The 22,619-nt window shown below is 43.6% G+C and overlaps 1 protein-coding gene across 2 annotated transcripts in view; it reads left to right on the top strand.

Annotated features, from left to right (window-relative positions):
* Positions 1–22,619, top strand: part of ints14 (integrator complex subunit 14) — a 54,696-nt gene that overhangs the window by 16,285 nt on the left and 15,792 nt on the right. For both annotated transcript variants that reach the window (XM_073032818.1, XM_073032817.1), the window contains 4 exons: positions 470–625; positions 763–881; positions 1,450–1,592; positions 19,124–19,216. In XM_073032818.1, the coding sequence (XP_072888919.1) occupies positions 470–625; positions 763–881; positions 1,450–1,592; positions 19,124–19,216 (511 nt within the window). The remainder of the gene's footprint in view (positions 1–469; positions 626–762; positions 882–1,449; positions 1,593–19,123; positions 19,217–22,619) is intronic.

The raw sequence follows: 22,619 nt of genomic DNA, 5'->3' as shown, positions 1-22,619 counted from the left end.
AATGAAATGACTGGTTACCAGAATGTGTTTCATAACAATTCCTGGTTCACTGTGAATATTTCGCCTCTTTGATTTAAACTTATGGTGAGTATTAATTGTGATCTCTGTGGCCTGAGATATGTGAGTATAATTGACAATCTCTGTGACAATCTTTAAGCCGTTCCTGATCTTGAAATGTATAATTATTCAATAAAGCAGGGAAGTTGGATTGTTTCCTCATCTGGTCCAGCCTGTTCTAGAAGTATGCTGTTCAACTGTTCTTGTCTCTACTGTTCAATGATGACACTGAAGCTAATAGGTTAGAAGCATTTCTAATGGTTGTAGAATGCAGAAAACTAATATGTAACAAAATATTTTATCCTGTAATTAAAAACTGAAATTCTTTACATTTTCCTGATTCAGCTCCTTCTCTTACTAAAGCAATTTTCTGATGAAGTTTCTGATTGGAAGTTTGTTTTATCTATCTCAGGTGATCCTTGTAACAGATGGGAGCCTGGGAATAGGTCGAGGATCCCTGCGTCATTCACTCTCCATCCTTCATCAGCGTTCCGAGGAGAACAAGTTCCCACTTCCCTTTCCATTTCCATCAAAACTATATATTATGTGCATTGCCAACTTAGAGGAGGTATGGCATATCTGAGGGGAAATTGGACACTTTGGTAACAAAGTCCTAAAGAAAAGAATATGGGATTAATTTGAGATGGTTATTTGATGTGACCCTGAATTCTGCTTTCTTCATGAACATTAACTTTGTTTTTCTAGCTTCAGGCCACAGACACACTGGATGTTCTCGAACGACTGATAGATTTAAACAACAGTGAGGGGCAAATCTTCACTATTGATGGTCCTCTTTGCCTGAAAAATGTACAGTCTATGTTTGGGTATGTTGATTGCTATGAATCTGATACTGACAGGATAGTGTGGATGTGGCAAGATGTATACTGGCTGAGTCTAAGACCAGAGGTCATAGCCTCAGAACAGAGGGATGTCCATTTAGAACAAAGATCAGGAGGAATTTACTTTAGCCAGAGGGTGCTGAATTGATTGCTACAGGTGGCTGTGGAGGCCAGGTCATTTAGGTATATTTAAATGGAGGTTGATAGATTCTTGATTGATGAGGGCATAAAAATGTTACAGGGAGAAGGTAAGAGAACGGGTTTGTGAGAGAGAGAGAGATAATAACTCAGCCATGAGGAAATGGTGGAGCAGACTCCATGAACTGAATGGCCTAATTTTGCTCCTATGTCTTGTGGTCTTCTGAACGTGGATTGATGCTGTGATCTGAGTGACTGCTTTGTCATGAAGTGGATGGGGTATATTCTGAGAATGGGTTGTGAGAGTTATAATTCAAGGGTATTGTTTGTTCCTCTGTAGATTACATATCAGTCCCACTCCTGGTACTTTTTCTGGATTTTGGATCATAATCATGTTTCTCTATTTGCATTGCAGCAAACTGATTGACCAAGCATACTCTCCTTTCCATGCTGTGCTGAAATGTGGGCATCTAGTTTCTGACATGCAAATGTTTCCAAGACCAGAACCTGTTGTCATTGATGAAGAACTGGAGCCCATACCAAAGACTATCAACACAGGTAAGATTTAAGAGTCTTAGAGCTATACATTAGAGCTGTACTGTACAATATTTCAGCCTAACTTGTCCACGCCAATAACGATGCTTAGCTATGTTATCCTCATTTGCTTATACTAGGCCCGTATTTCTCTAATTCTTTCCTATCCGACTGCTTCTACAAATGCCTATTCTGTACATATATATTTGGCTCAACCGTTTCCTGACCTTTCAGATCTCTTTTAAACTTTTCTTCTCTCACTTTAAACCCTTGCCCTATAGTGTTAGATTCCCTCACTCTTAGGAAAAAGTCTCCGACTATCCTATTAATCATGATTTTATAAACCTCAGTGAGGTCTTCTCTAAGGCTGCTGTGGTCCAGAGAGATAAACCTAATCTATCCAATAATTATGTCCTTATTAGTACAACTCTCCAATTGCCTGATTTGACTGTTTCTACTAGCCACATTGACAGTGAGTTTCAGATTATTTGAATTCTTTGCATTAAAACAATTCCTCATGTTGCCTATAGATTTTGCCCACCACTTTGAATCTGTGGCATGGTCTTTGAAATATCTTCCCACTGGGTCATCTTCAGTAATGAGTCTAAACCTTCAGCATGATGGATTACTTTCCTCTCAGTTTTCTTTGCTCCAAGGAGAACATCCCTACGTTCTCTGGGCCATTTGGCCCAGTTTGCCAATTCCAGCCACTTCATCCGTCCACATTAATCTGATGCAAAAAATTGGTGGAGTTGTGGATAGTGTTGAAGAATTCAACAGGATATAGACCAGTTGATGAAATGGCAGATGAAGGTTAATTGAAGCATGTACAAAGAATTACACTTTTAGAAGAAAGTGGAAGAGTATTATTATATAGTCAAGGTGCAAAGCAGGACCCTTAGTGCTAAAACAATAGACTCAATCCTTTGAGTCATGGCACATTCTTCATAAATATTTTCTACACTCTTTTCATCTTAATTATGTTTTTCCAACAGCAGAGTGGGCAAAACAACACAATGTTCTAAGTGCAGCTTCACTGACATTTTGTACAACTGCAATGCAACATCCCAGTGCTATACTCGAGGCTTTAACTAATGAAGACCAGCACGCCAAAAGACTTCTTCAAAGGTGTCTACCTGTGATGCCACTTTCAGGGAGCCTGTAACTGAACTTCAAATAGCCTCTGTTTTACAACACTTTCGAAAGCTTGACCATTCACTGTGAAAGTCCTACCTTGATTTGACTTCCCAAAATACAAAACATCTTGCACTTTCTTGAATTAAACTACATTTGCCATTCAACTTACTAAACTGATCAAGATTTGGTTGTAATTCTGGTTAACCTTATTCACTGTCTTAAATTTCCACCTGTTCTAATGTTATCTGCTCACTATTCCTTGTACATTTTCCTCTAATTTATTGATATGGATGACCAGCAACAATAGCCCCAACACCAGAACATTGAGACACACTAATAGTCAAGGGCCTGTGATATGAAAAACACCCTTCTGCCATTACCGTTCCCTTCCTACCACCGAAGTAATTCTGTATTCATTTAGCAAGCTCTCACTGAATTGCATGTGATTTAATCTTCTAGAGCAGTCTGTAAAGCAGGACCTTGGAACAGTACAGCACAGGAACAGAGCATTTGGTCCAGAGTATTGTGCCAAACCAGCTAAAAAGCAAATCAAAAACACCCAAACACTAATCCCTCCTACCTACACAATGTCCATATTCCGTCATCTTCTTTACATCCAAACATCTCTTTAAAAGCCTCTAATGTATTTTCCTCCAGCACCATACCAGGCAGCCATTCAGGGCATCCACGACTCTCTTGAGTAAAAAAAAACCTACCCCTCACATTCCTCTTGAACCTAACCCCCCCCCCACCTTCAATGCATACCCTCTGGTATTAGACATTTCAATCCTGGGAGACAGATACTTGTCACAGACCTTGCTGAAGTCCATATATGCTAAATATATCATCCTGCCCCGGTGCCCTTCTTGGTTACTACTTCAAAAAGCTAAAAGAAATTTGTGAGACAGTAAGATGTAGTAATGAATGAAGGGTCTCGGCCTGAAATGTTGACTATTTATTCATTTCCATAGCTATTGCCTGACCTGCTGAGTTCCTCCAGCATTTTGTGTGTAGCTGATCTCCTCATGAACTCAACCGCGAGTTGATCTATAAAGCCTTCTTGTATACATTCTACTGATGCCCCTCTAACCAGCACTAACCTGATTTTTGTAATCTACTTGCATATTGAAATTTCCCATGACTATCATAGCATTGTTCTTTTGACATGCATTTTCTATCTCCCATTGTAATTTACAGACCACATCTTTACTACTGTGTGGGGGTCTGTATATAGCTCCCATTGCTTTTTTTTTAGCTCTACCCACAATGATTCTACACCTCCCGATCCTATGTCATCTTTTCCTTATGATTTAATTACTTTTTTTTTAACCAACAGAACCACCCACTCCCTCTGTGTACCTGCCTATCCTTTTGATACAATGTATATCCTTGGACATTGAGCTCCTGGCTATAATCTTCTTTGAACCATGATTCAGTGATGCCAACCACATCATGCATGCCAATCTGTAACTGTGCTACAAGTCAAGTTGAGTTTATTGTCATTTAACTATACACGTGTATACTGTCAAATAAAATAACGTTTCTCTGAATAGGCACTGTAGTATACAAAACACATATTAACTTATAAAAGTAAGGATGAAATCTACAGATGGATTGCACCAGAAGTCCCTTTGTAGGGGCTTCTGCTCCGATGCTCAGCTGCCCCCATATTAGATGGAGATGCAACTTGTCAGGACAGTCTCAATAGTGCTCCTATAAAATGTAGTTAAAATGTGGGGGAGCCTCACTTTCCCCAATCTCCTTGGGAAATGGATTTGCTGCTGTGCCTTGTCAGGAAGATGTTAAGGAACCAGGTGAGGTAATCCGTGATGTGAACTCCCCAGAACTTAACTCTGTCTATAGAGGAGCCATGTATTGGTAGAGGGGGATGGTTCATCTGCACCTTCCAGAAATCCTTGGTGATTTCCTTGGTCTTCTCCACATTCAGACTTGGGTTGTTCTCACACCTGTTCACCAGCTGCTACACTTCCTCTCTACTCTAACTCATCATTGTCGTTGATGGGACCAACCATAACTGTGTCCTCTGGAAACTTGATGATGCAGTTTGAGCTGAATCCTGTGACACAGTCATGCATCAGCAGTGTGAACAGAATGGGCTGAGCACACAGCCCTGGGGAGTGCCCTTGCTCAGCGTAATGGGACTAGAGACACTGAGCACCATTCATCTACCTTATCCTGTATAGTGTACATTCAAATATAACACCTTTAGTCCTGTATTCATCACTGTTTTCGGTTTTGTCCACCTTTCACATTGCAACTCATAACTTTGACTGCAATTTTGCCCTATTTTTGCCTGTCCTTGCAAGCAATCTCACTACACATTGCCTCTGTTTGTAACCAACTGCTTTAACCCTCCCGAACAGCTCTGACAACCCTGCCTGCAAAGATATTGGTGTCCCCTTGGGTTCAGATGTAATCTGCCCCTTTTGTATATGTCATACCTTGCCCTGAAGAGATTCCAGTGATCCATAAATCTGAGCCCCTGTCCCCTACACCAGTTCCTCAGCCACACATTCATCTGCCAAATCATCCTATTCTTGTCCTCACTGGCACACGGCATAGGCAGCAGTCCAGCGATTACCCTGAAGGTCCTGTTTTTCAGCTTTCTACATAGCTCCCTAAAATTTCTCTTCAAGACCTTCTCACCTGTACCTAGACTCTGGCTGCTTACCCTCCCCGTTTAGAATGCTGTGGACTTGATCCAAGACATTCCTGACCCTGGCAGCTGAGAGGCAACATATCTGGGTGTCTCTATCACATCCACAGAATCTCATCTCTGCACTTCTGACTATGGAATCCCCTATCAGCACTATGGTCCTCTTCATCTCTCCTCTATTCTGAGCCACAGAGCCAGAGACCTGGTCCCCCTCAACAATATCCAAAGTGGTATACTTATTATAGACGGGAGCGGTCACAGGAGTACTCTGCACTGGCTGCCTATTTCCCTTCTTTCTCTTGACAGTCACCCAGTTACCTGCCTCTTGCAACCTAGGGTTGACTACCTCTCTGTAGCTCCTTCCTCAGTCTCCTGTATGAGCTGAAAGTCTTCGAGCAGCAGCTCCAGTTCCTTTAACAAGTTCTGTGAGGAGCTGCAGCTTGGTGCACCATAAGACAGGAGCAGGATTAGGCCATTTGGCCCATCAAGTCTATTCTGCTGGCTGAATCTTTTTTCCCCCTCCTCAGCCCAGTCTCCCAGAATTCCCACATCTCACACACAGAACAAAACACGTCCCCGGAGGCATTCTCACTGCACTACCTGTACCCTAACAGCCAAGGAATGAAGAATGAAAAAGAAACTTGCCACATACTTGGCTCACACAAACCTGATAAGCTAAAGTCACTCCAACACTAGCCCACTAGCATAATGGCTGCTGCTTTGCCCCTGCCCTATTTTTATTTGTCCTTTCTAATAAATCCTGTTCACTGATTGAGTGCAGTGCAACTCTGAAACCTGCCGCGAAGCGCTGCCTTTTTAAATCTTCAGCCATGGACCTAAATGAAACCGCTGTTTTGACACTCCAGACAAAACAATCCAAGTTGGACCAATTTTCCCTTGTAGCTAAAACTCTATAATCCAGGCAACGTCATGGTGAATGTTTTCTGCACCCTCCTCAAAACTCTTCCTGTAACGAGGCAACCCGGAATAAACATACCACTTCAGATGAGGTCTGCCCAAAGTTTTATCCAGCTTCAACTGGCTTGCCAACTTTTATACTCCGTGCTCAAACTGATAAAGGCAAGTATACCATATACTTTTTTTCCCTTTCTAGTGAGTTGCCAATTTCAGGGAATTATGAACTTGAACCCCAAGATCCATCTTTACAACAATGCTCCCCAGGATCCTCCAATTACTGTATACATTCCTCTTACCCTTGACCTTTCAAAGTGCAATAGTTCACATTTGTCTGGATTAAACTCCATTTGCTACATCTCCATTGGCATTTCCAACTGGTGTATATCTTAATCCCTTTAACATAAGACCACGAGATATAGGAGCAGAATTAGGCCATTTGGCCTATCAAGTCTGCTCTGCCATTTCATCTTGGTTGATCCATTTTTCCTTTTCAGCCCCCATCTACTTACTTGCCCCCCCACCTGCATATTCCTTCATGCCTTCCAAATCAATCAAGAATCAATCAACCTCTTTCTTAAATATACCTAAAGGTGGCTTCCACAGCTGCCTGTGGCAAAGAATTCTACAGATTCACCACTCTCTAACTAAAGAAATTTCTTCTCATCTCCATTCTATTCCTAGGCTTGTCCTCTGGTCTTAGACACTCCCACCATAGGAAATACCCTCTCCACATCCTTTCAAGGCCTTTCACCATTCGATTGGTTTTAATTAGGTCTACCTTCATTCTTCTGAATTCCAGTAAAAACAGGCCCAGAGCCATCGAGCGCTCTTCATGTTACAAGCTGTTTAATCCTGGAATCATTTTTGTGAACCTCTTTTGAACCCTCTCTAGTTTCAGCACATCCTTTCTAAGATAAGGGGCCCAAAACTGCTCACAATGCTCCAAGTGCAGCCTTACCAGTGCTATATAAAGTCTCAACATTACATCCTTGCTTTTATATTCTTGTCCTCTTGAAGTGAATGCTAACATTGCATTTGTCTTCCTCACCACTGACTCAACCTGCAAATCAGCCCTTAGGGAATCCTGCACAGGGACTCCCAAATCCCTTTGTGCCTCAGATTTTTGAATTTTCTTTCCATTTAGAAAATAGACAACCCTTTCATCTACCAGAGTGCATGACCAAACACTTCCTGACACTGTGTTCCATTTGCTACTTCTTTGCCTATTCTCCAAATCAAAGTCCTTCTGTAGCCTCTCTACTTCCTCAAAACTATCTGCCTCTTCACCTATCTTCAAAATTGTCTGCATACTTAGCAACAAAGCCATCAATTCCATCATCCAAATCATTGGCATATAATGTGAAAAGAAGCAGCCCCAACACAGACCCCTGTGGAATAATATTAGCCACCAGCAGCCAACCAGAAAAGGCTCCCTTTATTCCCACTGCTTCATCCATGCAAGAATCTTTCCTGTAATACCAAGGACTCATAGCTTGTTAAGCAGCCTCATGTGTGGCACCTTGTCAAAGAGTTCTGTAAATCAGCTGCTTTCCCCTTTGTCTATCCTGATTACTATTTCTTCAAAGAATTCCAACAGATTTGTCAGGCAAGATCTTCTCTTAATAAAGAGACGAGGTCTTCTCTTAATAAAGGGATGAGGTGAGGCAGTTGTTGATTGCAAAAGGAGGTAGTATGTGTGTGAGGCCAGTTTTCTGTGGTTAGTGTCAGATGTGGGAGGTCCTAGAGTCTCCTGGTGTCCTGGATGGCCACATTTGCACCCGGTGCATCAAGATGCAACTCCTAAGGGACCGTGTTAGGGAACTGGAGCTGCAGCTCGATGACCTTCGTCTGGTCAGGGAGAGTGAGGAGGTGATAGAGAGGAGTTACAGACAGGTGGTCACTCTGGGGCCAAATGGGTCACAGTCAGGAGGGGGAAGGGGAAGAGTCAGGTACTAAAGAGTACCCCTGTGGCTGTACCCCTTGACAATAAGTACTCCTGTTTGAGTACTGTTGGGGGGCACAGCCTACCTGGGGGAAGCGACAGTGGCTGTGCCTCTGGCACAGAGTCTGGCCCTGTGGCTCAGAAGGGTAGGGAAAGGAAGAGGAAGGCAGTAGTGATAGGTGACTCTATAGTCGGGTTCAGATAGGCGATTCTGTGGACGCAGGAAAGAAACTCGGATGGTAGTTTGCCTCCCAGGTGCGAGGATCTGGGATGGTTCTGATCGCATCCAAGATATCCTGCGGTGGGAGGGAGAACAGCCAGAGGTCGTGGTACATATTGGTACCAATGACATAGGTAGGAAAAGGGAAGAGTTCCTGAAAGAGGACTACAGGGAGTTAGGAAGGAAGTTGAAAAGCAGAACCTCAAAGGTAGTAATCTCGGGATTACTGCCTGTGCCATGCGACAGTGAGAATAGGAATAGAATGAGGTGGAGGATAAATGCGTGGCTGAGGGATTGGAGCAGGGGGCAGGGATTCAGATTTCTGGATCATTGGGACCTCTTTTTGGGGCAGGTGTGACCTGTACAAAAAGGATGGGTTGCACTTGAATCCCAGGGAGGCCAATATCCTGGCGGGCTGGTTTGATAGAGCTGTTGGGTAGGGTTTAAACTAGTTTGGCGGGGGGGTGGAAATCAGAATGTGAGTGCAGGGATTAAGGTAGAAGGACAAGGGCATGATGTTAAGAGTTCTGAGTTGATGAGGAAGGACAGGCAGGGGACAGAACATAATTGCAGCCAGTTAAAGGGGTTGAAATGTGTCTATTTCAATGCTAGGAGTATTAGGAACAAGGAGGATGAACTCAGCATGGATTAGTACGTGGAACTACGATGTTGTGGCTGTTACTGAAACTTGGTTGGAGGAAGGGCAGGATTAGATGATGCAGCTCTCGGGGTTCAGGTGTTTTAAAAGGAATAGGATGGGAGGTAGAAAAGGGGGGGGAATGGCATTGCTGGTCAGGTTATAGAAAGGGAGGGCGTTGCAGAAGGAGTGTCCACAGAGGCAGTCTGGGTGGAAGTCAGAAATAGGAAGGGATCAATCACTGTGCTGGGAGTAGTCTATAGGCCCCCAAATAGCCCTCGGGACACCAAGGAGCAGATAAGCAGGCAGATTTTAGAATGGTGCAGAAAACACAGGGTAGTAGTTATGGGTGATTTCAACTTCCCTCATATTGACTGGCACCTCCTGAGTGCAAGGGGGATAGATGGGGCTGAATTTGTCAGGTGTGTTCAAGAAGGATTCCTGACACAGTATGTGGACCGGCCAATGAGAGGAGAGGCTATACTGGATCTAGTTCTGGGTAATGAACCTGGTCAGATGACAGACCTCTTGGTGGGGGAGCATTTTGGTGAGAGTGACCACAACTCCCTTAGCTTCAGCATAGCTATGGAAATGGATAAAGTCAGATGAAATGGTAAAGTGCTAAACTGGGGAAGGGCTAACTTTGAAGGGATGAGGCAGGAACTAGTGAAAGTAAATTGGAAACAGATGTTCAAAGGGGAAAGTACAGAAGTAATGTGGGAGAAGTTTAGGGACCACTTGAGCTGGGTTCAGGATAGGTTTGTCCCTCTGAGGCAAGGAAAAAATGGTAGGCAAAGGGAACCGTGGCTGACAAAACATGTGAGGCAACTCGTCAAGAGGAAAAAGGAAGCATATGTTAGATATAAGAAGCAGGAAGTAGGAGGGGCTTATGAGAAATATAGGGTAGCCAGGAAGGAGCTAAAGAAAGAACTTAGGAGAGCTCGAAGGGGGCATGAGAAGGCCTTGGCATGTAGGATTAAGGAGAACCCCAAGGCGTTCTATGCGAATGTGAAGAATAGGAGGATGACGAGAACGAAGGTGGGACCGCTAAAGGATAAAATGGGCAACATGTGCCTGGAAGCAGAGGAGGTTGTGGAGGTCCTAGATGAATACTTTGCTTCAGTATTCACAAGTGAAAAGGATCTTGATCAGGATGAGGTCACAGTAGTGCAGGCCTGTGTGCTGGACAATGTGGAGATTAAGGAAGAAGTAGTGCTGGATCTTCTTAAACACATTAAGATTGATAAATCCCTAGGGCCAGATATGATACACCCCAGGTTGTTGTGGGAATTGAGAGAAGAGATCGCAGGAGCATTAGCTATGATCTTGGAATCCTCTTTGGCTGCAGGGGAAATGCCGGAGGACTGGAGAATGGCAAATGTAGTTCCCTTGTTTAAAAAAGGTAATAGGGAGAAACCTGGGAACTATAGACTGGTAAGTCTTATGTCGGTGGTATGCAAACTATAGGAAAGGATTCTTAAGGATAGGATCTACGAGCATTTGGAGAAGTACAGTCTGCGATAGTCAACGTGGCTTTGTGAAGGGAAGATCGTGCCTCACGAGCCTGATTGAGTTTTTTGAAGAGGTAACAAAAGAAATTGATGAGGGTAGGGCAGTGGATGTGGTCTACATGGACCTGAGCAAAGCATTTGACAAGGTCCCTCATGAGAGACTCATCCAGAAAGTCATGAGGCATGGGATAAATGGAACCTTGGCTGTTTGGATAAAAAATTGGCTTAAAGGAAGAAAACAGAGGGTAGTTGTGGAAGGAAAGTATTCTGCCTGGAGGTCAGTGACTAGTGGAGTGCCACAGGGATCTGTCCTGGGACCCCTGCTATTTGTGATTTTTATAAATGACCTGGATGTAGAGGTGGAAGGATGGGTGAGTAAGTTTGCAGATGACACGAAGTTTGGAGGAGTTGTGGATGGAGCTGTAGGTGGTCGAAGGTTACAAGAGGATATAGACAGGCTGTAGAGTTGGGCAGAAAAATGGCGGATGGAGTTCAATCTGGACAAGTGTGAGGTGATGCATTTTGGAAGGACAAACCAGAAGACTGAGTACAGGATTAATGGTCAGTTACTTAAGAGTGTGGATGAACAAAGGGACCTTGGGGTTCAAATCCATACATCCCTCAAGGTCGCTGCGCAGGTTGATAGGGTAGTTAAAAAGGCCTATGGAATGCTAGGCTTCATTAACGGGGATTGAGTTCAAGAGTAGAGAGGTCATGTTGCAACTCTACAAATCTCTGCTGAGACCACACTTAGAGTATTGTGTTGAATTCTGGTCACCTCATTATAGGAAGGATGTGGAAGCTATGGAGAGGGTGCAGAGGAGATTTACCAGGATGTTGCCTGGATTGGAGAACAAGTCATATGAAGCAAGGTTAGCAGAGCTGGGACTTTTCTCTTTGGAGCGTAGAAGAATGAGAGGGGACTTGATAGATGTCTACAAGATTATGAGAGACATAGATAGGGTGGATAGTCAGTACCTGTTTCCCAGGGCACCAATAGCAAACACCAGAGGGCATAGGTACAAAATTAAGGGAGGGAAGTTTAGTGGAGACATCGGGGTAAGTTTTTTACACAGAGAGTTGTGAGTGCCTGGAATGACTTGCCACGGATGATGTTGGAGGCTAAAACATTAGGGGCATTTAAGAGCCTCTTGGACAGGCATATGGATGAAAGAAAAATGGAGGGTTATGGGGTAGTGTGGGTTTAGTACTTTTTTTTAAGGATTATATGGGCCGGCATAACATGGAGGGCTGAAGGGCCTGTACTGTGCTGTAGTGTTCTATGGTTAAAGTGATGCTGACTATGGCCTATTTTATCACATGCCACCAAGTACCCTGAAACCACATCCTTAACAATTGATTCCAACATCTTCCCAACCACTGTGGTCAGACTAACTGGCCTATAATTTTCTTTTTTTTCTGCCTCTTTTCCTTCTTGAAGAATGGAATAACATTTGCAATTTTCCAATCTTCCGGAACAATTACAGATTCTAGAAAATTCTGGAACTGCAAGAGATAGCAGAGGTACTCAATGAATACTTTGCTTCAGTAGTCACTACGGAAAAGGATCTTGGTGATTGTAGGGATGACTTGTAGCGAACTGAAAAGCTTGAGCATGTAGATATTAAGGAAGATGTGCTGGAGCTTCTGAAAAGCACCAAGTTGAATAAGTAATTGGGACCGGATGGGATGTACCCCAGGCTACTGTGGGAAGCAAGGGAGGAGATTGCTGAGCCTCTGGCGATGATCTTATCATCATCAATGAGAGGTTCTGGAGGATTGGAAAGTTACGGATGTTGTTCCCTTATTCAAGAAAGGGAATATAGATAGACCAGGTAATTATAGACTGGTGAGTCTTACTTCAGTGGTCGGTAAGTTGATAGAAAAGATCCTGAGAAGCAGGATTTATGAACATTTGGAGAGGTATAATATGATTAGGAATAGTCAGCATGGCTTTGCCAAAGGCAGGTTGTGCCTTACGAGCCTGATTGAAGTTTTTGAAGATGTGACTAAACACATTGATGACGGTAGAGCCATAGATTTAGAGTATATGGATTTCAGCAAGGCAATTGATAAGGTACCACATGCAAGGCTTATTGAGAAAGTAAGGAGGCATGGGATCCAAGGGGATCTTGCTTTGTGGATCCAGAATTGGCTTGCTCACAGAAGGCAAATAGTGGTTGTAGATGGGTCATATTCTGCATGGAGGTCGGTGACCAGTGGTGTGTCTCAGGGATGTGTTCTGGGACCCCTACTCTTTGTGATTTTTATAAATGACCTGGATGAGGAAGTGGAGGGATGGGTTAGTAAATTTGCTGATGACACAAAGGTTGGAGGTGTTGTGGATAGTGTGGAGGGCTGTCAGTGTTTACAATGGAACATTGATAGGATGCAAAACTGGGCTGAGAAGTGGTAGATGGAGTTCAACCCAGATAAGTGTGAGGTGATTCATTTTGGTAGGTCAAATATCATGGCAGAATATAGCATTAATGGTAAGACTCTTGGCTGTGTGGAGGACCAGAGGGATCTTGGGGTCCGGGTCCATAGGACACTCAAAGCTGCTACGCAGGTTGATTCTGTGGTTAAGAAGGAATACGTTGTATTGGCCTTCATCAACTGTGGGATTGACTTTAAGAGTCGAGAGGTAATGTTGCAGTTATATAGGACCCTGGTCAGACCCCACTTGGAGTACTGTGCTCAATTCTGGTTGCCTCACTACAGGAAGGATGTGGAAACCATAGAAAGGGTGCAGAGGAGTTTTACGAGGATGTTGCCTGGATTGGGGAGCATGCCTTATGAGAATGAACTCAGTCTTTTCTCCTTGGAGCAACGGAGAATGAGAGGTGACCTGATAGAGGTGTACAAGATAATGAGAGGCATTGATCGTGTGGATAGCCAGAAGCTTTTTCCCCAGGGCTGAAATGGCTAGCATGGGAGGGCATAGTTTTAAGGTGCTTGGAAGTAGGTACAGAGGAGATGTTGGGTAAGTTTTTTTTATGCAGAGAGTGGTGAGTGCGTGGAATGGGTTGCTGGTGGAGGCAAAAACGATAGGGTCTTTTAAGAGACTCCTGGATAGGGACATGGAACTTAGAAAAATAGAGTGCTATGGGTAAGCCTAGTTAGTTCTAAGGTAAGGACATGTTCAGCACAGCTTTGTGGGCTGAAGGGCCTGTAGATATCATTACTAATGCCTCCATAATTCAACTGCCTCTTTCAGAACCTCGGGGTAGTTAAGTCCAGGTGAGTTATCTACCATCAGATCTTCCAGTTTCTCAAGAACCATCTCCTTAGTATTGGTAACTTTGCATGCTTCATGACCTCTGACACCTGGACACTCTAGCTGCTCTGCCATTATCCTTGCCAATGTTCTTTTCTAATCAATTCTGACAAACTCCTTTCTCATGCTTCTATAATTCTCTTTACTATCATACTGATACTTCTGACTTTAGCTTCTCCTCAAATTTCAGGGTGAATGTGATCAAATTATGATCACTTGCCCATAAGAGTTCTTTTACCTTATGCTCTGTAATCAATTCTGGATCATTTCACAACAACCAACCCAGAATAAAATTCTCTTAGTGAATTCAACCACAAGCTGCTCTAAAAAGCCATCTCGAGGGCACTCTTAAAAACTCCCCCTTCTGAAATCCAGTACCAACCTGATTTTCCCCAATCTTCCTCAATATTGAAATCTCCAATGACGATTGTAACATTGCCCTTTTGGCATGCATTTTCTATCTTCTGTTCTAATTTGTTGACTATATCCTTACTACTGTTTTGGAGTCTGTATACACTCCCATCAGGGTTTTTTTTTACCCTTGCAGTCACTTAGCTCTATCCACAATGGTTCAAACCTTCCAACCTTATGTCACCTCTTACTAATGTTTTGATTTCAGTTTTTACCAACAGAGCAATGCCGCCCCCTCTGCCTTTCTCCTGTCTGTCCTTTCGATATAGTGTGTATCCTTAGACATTAAGCTCCCAGCTGTAATCTTCTTTCAGCCATGATTCAATGATACTTACAGCACCATATCTGCCAATCTGCAACTGTGCTTCAAGCTCATTGACCTTATTCTGTGTACTGCGCACATTCAAATATAACAATTTCGGTCTTGTGTTCACCCTTTTTGATTTTGTCTGCTTTTTACATTTTAACATCCAGTTGTCTTCAATTTTGCCTATCAACAGCCTCTTCTCACTATGCATTGCCTCTGTTTGTAAACCAGCTACCTTATCTTCAGCATGCTCATCTGCCTTTGCTATGGTATTTCAATTTTTCCTTTTAACTTGGGTATTCCAGACCCAGAAATATCCTTGTAAATTTTCTCTCTACTCTTTCAACCTTATTTATATCCTTCCTGAGGAAGGTGACCAAAATTGCACACGATACTCCAAATTGCGCCTCACCAATGCCTTGTACAACTTCAACATAGCATCCCATCTCTTGTACTCAATGCTTTGATTTTTGAATGCCAATGTTCCAAAATCTACCTTTATGGCCCCATCTACCTGTGACGCCTCTTTCCACAAATGATGAACCTGTATTGCCAGATCCCTTTATTCTGCTGCACTCCTCAGTGCCCTACCATTCACTATATAAGACAAACCCTAGTTGGTTTTCTCAAAGGGCAACATATCACACTCGTCTGCATTAAATTCCATCTGCTATTTTTTATCCCATTTTTTTCCAGATCCTGCTGCAAGCTTTGATAGTCTTCACACTATCCACTATACCCCTAATTTTGGTGTTTGCAAATTTGCTGATCCAGTCTTCCTATTTCTGGCCTCACTAGTTCATGGTGCAAGTAGCAATACTGAGATCACAACTCTGGAGGTTCTGTCCTTTTACTTAGCACCTAACTCCCTGAACTCACTTTCAGGACCTAGTCCCCCATCCTACCCATGTCATTAGTAGTGACACATGACCTTGAGCTGCTCACCTTCCCACTTAAGAATGCCGCAGACTTGATCCAAGATGTCCCTGACCTTGGTACCCGGGAGACAACAAACCATATGGGAATCTCGTTGTCATCCACAGAACTTCCTTTCGATTCCCCTCAGCGAAGAATCCCATATAGCATAGAACATTACAGCACAGAAACAGGCCTTTTGGCCCTTCTTGGCTGTGTAAAACCATTTTTCTGCCCAGTCCCACTGACCTGCACCTGGACCATATTCCTCCATACACCTCTCATCCATGTACTTGTCCAAGTTTTTCTTAAATGTTAAAAGTGAGCCCACATTTACCACTTCATCTGGCAGCTCATTCCACACTCCCACCACTTCTCTGTGTGAAGAAGCCCCCCCCCCACAATGTTCCCTTTAAACTTTTTCCCCTTCACCCTTAACCCATGTCCTCTAGTTTTTTTTCTCCCCTAACCTCAGTGGAAAAAGCCTGCTTGCATTCACTCTATACCCATCATAATTTTATATACCTCTATCAAATCTCCCCTCATTCTTCTATGCTGCAGGGAATAAAGTCCTAACCTATTCAACTTTTCTCTGTAACTCAGTTTCTCAAGTCCCAGCAACATCCTTGTAAGCCTTCTCTGCACTCTTTCAACCTTATTATTATCCTTCCTGTAATTTAATATCCTCTCTTATCACTACAGATCACCTCTTCTCCCCCATTCCCTTCTGACCCACAGATCCAGGCTCAGTGCCAGAGACCTGGTCACTGCGGCTTCTTCCTTGTACATCGTCCACACTGCTCCCTCCCCAAACAGTATCTAGAGTGGTAATACTTATTATTGAGGGAACAGCCACAGTTGTACTCTGCACTAGCTGCCTATTCCCTCTTGTTTTCCTGGCAATCACCCAGGTACCTGACTCCTACAACTTAGAGATGAGGAACTCCCTGTAGCTCCTATCTACATCTTCCTTATTCCCCTGTATGAACTGGAGGTCATTGAGCTGCAGCTCCAGTTCCTTAACACAGTCTGAAAGGAGCTGCAGGTCTCCGCTCTTCGCACAAGAGTAATTGACAGGGAGACTGGAGGTCTCTCAAAGTTCCCACATCTCACACAAAGAATATAGCACTAATTCTGGTCCCACTGTCAGTACATTAGCTTTGTACTAACAGAAAATAAAATACTGTAAGTTTACTTAGAGCCTGCAACTGTGCTTGTCTAAGCCTGTTGAGCCAAAGCTGGACCACTTTAACTCTGGTCCTCTCGCGCGACTGTGTTCTATATAAATTGTGTTTGGAAACATGTTAGAGTTATGATTATGTTTTATCAGAACTACTTTGTAAAGGATATTCTATGTTTCCTTTTAGCCTTTTATATTCCTCAGAGACCCTGATTTATCAAAATCTAGAAATGTAATTGCAGTAATTACAGTGTCATTTAAGGTAAAATTGGATCGGTATATGGACAGGAAAGGAGTGGAGGGTTATGGGCTGAGTGCGGGTAGGTGGGACTAGGTGAGATTAAGAGTTCGGCACGGACTAGGAGGGCCGGAATGGCCTGTTTCCGTGCTGTGATTGTTATATGGTTATATATGGTAATTGTGGAAGGGCTGTTGCCCACAACTGCTCCTTACTCTGTCTAATTCCATACAGCAATGAATGAATATAGTAAGAAGATAAATTTGCAGGATTGTGGGAATAAGCACAGCAATAAGAAGGAGTAACACACAAATACTGGAGGAACTCAGCAGGTCAGGCAGCATCTATGGCAAGGAATAAACAATTGATGTTTCATCCTGAGACCTAAGTCCAGACCTGCTGACTTCCTCCAGGATTTTGTATGTGTTACTCTGGATTTCCAGCATCTGCAGAATCTCTTGTGTATGCATTAAGAAGGAACATGTGCAGTGACCTCTTGTATCCCTGATGATACAGAATTTGAAATGGGGGCATGTCAAGTACCGATGAGTATATTGGTATCGTTTGCACTCCCTCAATAGGAGTGACACAAAAAGTACAGTCAGTCATGCCTTACGAGCCTAACTGAATTTTTTGAGGATGTGACTCAGCACGTTGATGAAGGTAGAGCCGTAGATGTAGTGTATATGGATTTTAGCAAGGCATTTGATAAGGTACCTCATGCAAGGCTTATTGAGAAAGTAAGGAGGCATGGGATCCAAGGGGACATTGCTTTGTAGGTCCAGAACTAGCTTGCCCACACAAGGCAAAGAGTGGTTGTAGATTGGTCATATTTTGCATGGAGGTCGGTGACCAGTGGTGTGTCTCAGGGATGTGTTCTGGGACCCCTACTCTTTGTGATTTTTATAAATGACCTGGATGAGGAAGTGGAGGGATGGATTAGTAAATTTGCTGATGACAGAAAGGTTGGGTATGTTGTGGATAGTTTGGAGGGCTGTCAGAGGTTACAATGGAACATTGATAGGATGCAAAACTGGGCTGAGAATTGGCAGATGGAGTTCAACCCAGACAAGTATGAGGTGATACATTTTGGTAGGTCAAATATGATGGCAGAATACAGCATTAATGGTTAGACTCTTGGCAGTGTGGAGGACCAGAGGGATCTTGGGGTCCAAGTCCATAGGGGCATTCAAAACAGCTGCGCAGGTTGACTCTGGTTAAGAAGGCAAACGGTGCATTGGCCTTCATCAACTGTGGGATTGAGTTTAAGAGCCGAGAGGTAATTTTGCAGCTGGTCCTGGTTCAGGACCCTGGTCAGACCTCACTTGGAGTACTGTGCTCAATTCTGGTCGCCTCTCTATAGGAAGGATGTGGAAACCATGGAAAGGGTGCAGAGGAGATTTAGAAGGATGTTACCTGGATTGGGGAGCATGCCTTATGAGAATAGGTTGAGTGAACTTGGCCTTTTTTCCTTGGAGCAATGGAGAATGAGAGGTGACCTGATAGAGGTGCATAAGATAATGAGAGGTATTGACCGTGTGAATAGTCAGAGGCTTTTTCCCCAGGGATGAAATGGCTAGCACAAGAGGGCATAGTTTTAAGGTGCTTGGAAGTAGGTACAGAGGAGATGTCAGGGGTAAGTTTTTTTTAATGCAGAGGGTGGTGAGTGTATTGAATGGGCTGCCGGTGGTGGAAACAGGGTCTTTTAAAAGACTCCTGGATGGCTACATGGAGCTTAGAAAAATAGGGGGCTATGGGTAAAGCCTAGGTAGTTCTAAGGTAGGGACATGTTCAGCACAGCTTTGTGGGCTGAAGGGCCTGAATTGTGCTGTATGTTTTCTATGTTTCTGTTTTTGTTGGGTATCAGGCCCCTCGGACCTGCTTTGCCATTCATCAGGATCAACACTGCCCTTTTACCTTAGTTCCATTTTCCAGCACAAAATTCAATCGACCTCCATTTCAAATTGACTCAGTTATTGAGCATCCACAGCCCTCTCGTAATGGCTGGAGACAGGCACTGTCTTGAGTACATCCATTGTAACTCCTAATCTGTACTCTGAACAGTTCAAAACATTCTGCAGGAGTTACTCCTAAGTCACTTCTGGTCAGTCTAAATCCTAGGATTGCATGGAGAGGGGAAAATGTTTCTTTTTTTTAATCTTAAACACTTATTTTTCTTTTCTAGAGTTGGATATAGTGGGATTTATAAAGATTGCTGATATCGCCAGTCCCCCTGTTCTCTCTCGGCATTTGGTCTTACCTGTAGCTCCGAATAAAGGTGAGTTCTTGCACTGGGTTTTGATGGAGAATCCTGTCATTGACTGAGTAGAAAAATAGAAGATGTCAGAAACATTCAGTGTTCAAGTGCATGTTTCACATTGAAGTTCCTTCATTAGAACAGGAAACATGAGAAAACAATTCACACAATTTGCCCAAAGGTTGGGGAAGGATGGGGGCAAAAGGGGATAATTGTGACATGTCACCAGATTTGCCAGGTGATTCCATGCTTAATAAGCCATCTAGCCAATGGATTAATGAGTACATTTGGAGAGAAAATAAAATGAAGGGATGTGTAAAAGCTGTTAAATGCATATCAGAGTTGACACTGACACTGAACCAAAAGGAGAATTTAAGAAATGCCAGCAGATCTAACAGTACCTGTGGCATGAGGAAAGTTTTAACCTTCTCTACAAGTAGCCAGTTCTGGTATAAACAGAAACTTAAGACCCTGTAAATGTGAAGCAGTTGCCTACCAGGAATGCTGCAGAGCATTACTACATTACACAGGGCAGACTTTCTTGTCCAACCTTGTTGGTCAATTTATACAAGAAACTATGAGTCACTACCCTCATGAGCCATTTCTTTCTGGAATAGTTTTTGGCCAGTTTCTGAGTACAGCAGTGTGAACCAGAATAGTGTAAATCTTGTGAACCAGAATTTCTTGTTTGGAGAGGGCATGATGCCCTCTCCAAACAAAAACAATCCATTCTGACACATTTCAAATAATTGTCGGGGATTTTTCACAACAGAAAAGGATCTTGGCAATTGTAGGGATGATTTACAGCGGATTGAAAAGCTTGAGCATATAGATATTAAGAAAGAGGATGTGCTGAAGATTTTGGAAACCATCAAGTTGGGTAAGTCTCTGGGACCGGATGAGCGGTACCCCAGGCTACTGTGGGAGGCGAGAGAGGAGATTGCTGAGCCTCTGGCAATGATCTTTGCATCATCAATGGGGATGGAAGAGGTTCTGGAGGATTAAAGGGTTGCAGATGTTGTTCCCTTATTCAAGAAAGGGAGTAGAGATAGCCCAGGAAATTATAGACCAGTGAGTCTTATTTCAGTGGATGGTAAGTTGATGGAAAAGATCCTGAGAGGCAGGATTTATGAACATTTGGAGAGGCATAACATGATTAGGAATAGTCAGCATGGCTTTGTCAAAGGCAGGTCATGCCTTACGAGCCTGATTGAATTTTTTGAAGATGTGACTAAACACATTGATGAAGGTAGAGCAGTAGATGTAGTGTACATGGATTTCAGCAAGGCATTTGATAAGGTATCCCATGCAAGGCTTATTGAGAAATTAAGACGACATGGGATCCAAGGGGATCTTGCTTTGTGGATCCAGAATTGCCTTGCTCACAGAAGGCAAAGAGTGGTTGTAGACAGGTCATATGCTGCATGGAGGTTGGTGACCAGTGGTGTGCCTCAGAGATCTGTTCTGGGAGCCCTACTCTTCGTGATTTTTATAAATGACCTGGATGGGGAAGTGAAGGGATGGGTTAGTAAACTTGCTGATGACACAAAGGTTGGGGGTGCTGTGGATAGTGTGGAGGGCTGTCAGGTTACAGCGGGACTTTGATAGGATGCAAAACTGGGCTGAGAAATGGCAGATGGAGTTCAACCCAGATAAGTATGAGGTGGTTCATTTTGGTAGGTCAAATATGATGGCAGAATATAGTATGAATGGTAAGACTCTTGGCAGTGTGGAGGATCAGATGGATCTTGGGGATCCTTTCAATCACCTCCTCGCTGGCCCTGACCAGGTGAAGGTCATCGAGCTGCATCTCCAGTTCCCTAACGCAGTCCCTTATTAGGAGCTGCAGCTCGACACACCGGGTGCAGATATGGCCGTCTGGGAGGCTGGGAGACTCCAGGACCTCCCACATCTGACACTGAGCACAGAAAACTGGCTTCACACACATACTGCTTCCTTTCCACAATTAACACAGTTAATCCTTCCTCACCTCGTCCTGTTACCCGCCTAAGCTCATTGAGCCAAAGCCCTACCACTCTGCTGCCTCTCACTCCGCTGCCCACTGGATATAATGATCTTTTTAAACCTTTCCTGCTCTACTGGCTGACGTGATGTGCCTGCGCAGTCCTGCCTCTCTTTTACTCCAAGCAGTAAAACTGCTTTCGCTCTGGAAATCTTTAGCCATTTACCTGCAGCCTTCTTGCTCCAAATCAAAAACCGCTGGAGATTTCTTGCCTTTTTAAACCTTTCTATGACTCCAGCCAGGTTCCTTTGAATAAATTCATGTTCAATTACCATCAGCGTGTAACCTGTAGTACCAGATGTCCCAACACTAAGATAAGGGATGTGTACAGTTCCATGCCTAGACCACATTTCAGGAAATCTGATCACTCAGCTGTCCTTCAGCCTGCATACAGGCAGAGGCTAAAGAGCAAGGCTTCAGAGGAAAGACAACAAAGAGGTGGTTATGGGAAGTGGGGGAACGACTATGGGATTCCCTTGAGTCAGTTGACTAGGCCATGTTCAAGGGATCATCTGTGGATCTGAATTAATACAAAGTGATTGTCATGGACTTGTAGATGAGTGTGTCCACATAAAGTCGTTCAGTCTTCCCCAACCGGAAGCCCAGAATGAACCATGAGAACTGCACTCTTGTGACGATTAGAGGCATACAAATCTGGTGACCAAGAAAGTTAAGAGGTCCAGGTATGATCTCCAGAAAGCCATCTCACAAGCAAAGTGGCAATTCTGGACTAAACTTGAATTGCTGGAGGATGCTGGACAGTTGTGGCAGGGCTCAAATACTATAATCTCTTATAAAGTAAAATCCAGTGACGTGTGATAACAGTGCTTCGCTTCCAGATGACCTCAATGTCTTCTATGCTTGCTTTGACCATCAAAACATAAAGGAACCATCATGAACTTCCACAGCCCCTGATGATACTATGATTTTGGTCTTTGAGGCTGATGTGCAAGCAGCTTTCAGGAGGATGAACCCATGCAAAGCATCTGGCCCAGATGGGGTTCCTGACCAACTACTAAAAACCTGTGCTGATCAGCTGGCTGGAGTGTTCACTGAGATTTTTAATTTCTTGCATCAACTGTCTGAGTATAAGCAGGCTTCGCTTATACTGGTGCCTAAGAAGAATGTGTAACCTGCCTCGATGACTATCATCCAGTAGCACTTGCATCCACAATTATGAAGTGTTTTAGACCGTAAGACATAGGAGCAGAATTAGGTCATCTGACCCATCGAGTCTGTAGCGCCATTCAGTCATGGCTGAACCATTTTTTCATCTCATTCTCAACCTCCATTCCTGGCCTTCTCTGCATAACCTTTGATGCCATGTACAATCAAGAAGCTATCAATCTCTGTCTTAAATACACCCTACGACTTGGCCTCCACAGCTGCATGTGGCAACAA

Source organism: Hemitrygon akajei, chromosome 30 (genome assembly GCF_048418815.1).
Source record: "Hemitrygon akajei chromosome 30, sHemAka1.3, whole genome shotgun sequence".
In the NCBI taxonomy this organism is placed as follows: Eukaryota; Metazoa; Chordata; class Chondrichthyes; order Myliobatiformes; family Dasyatidae; genus Hemitrygon; species Hemitrygon akajei.
The sequence above is the reverse complement of the archived record's forward strand: the minus strand, read 5'-3'. Positions and strand labels throughout refer to the sequence as shown.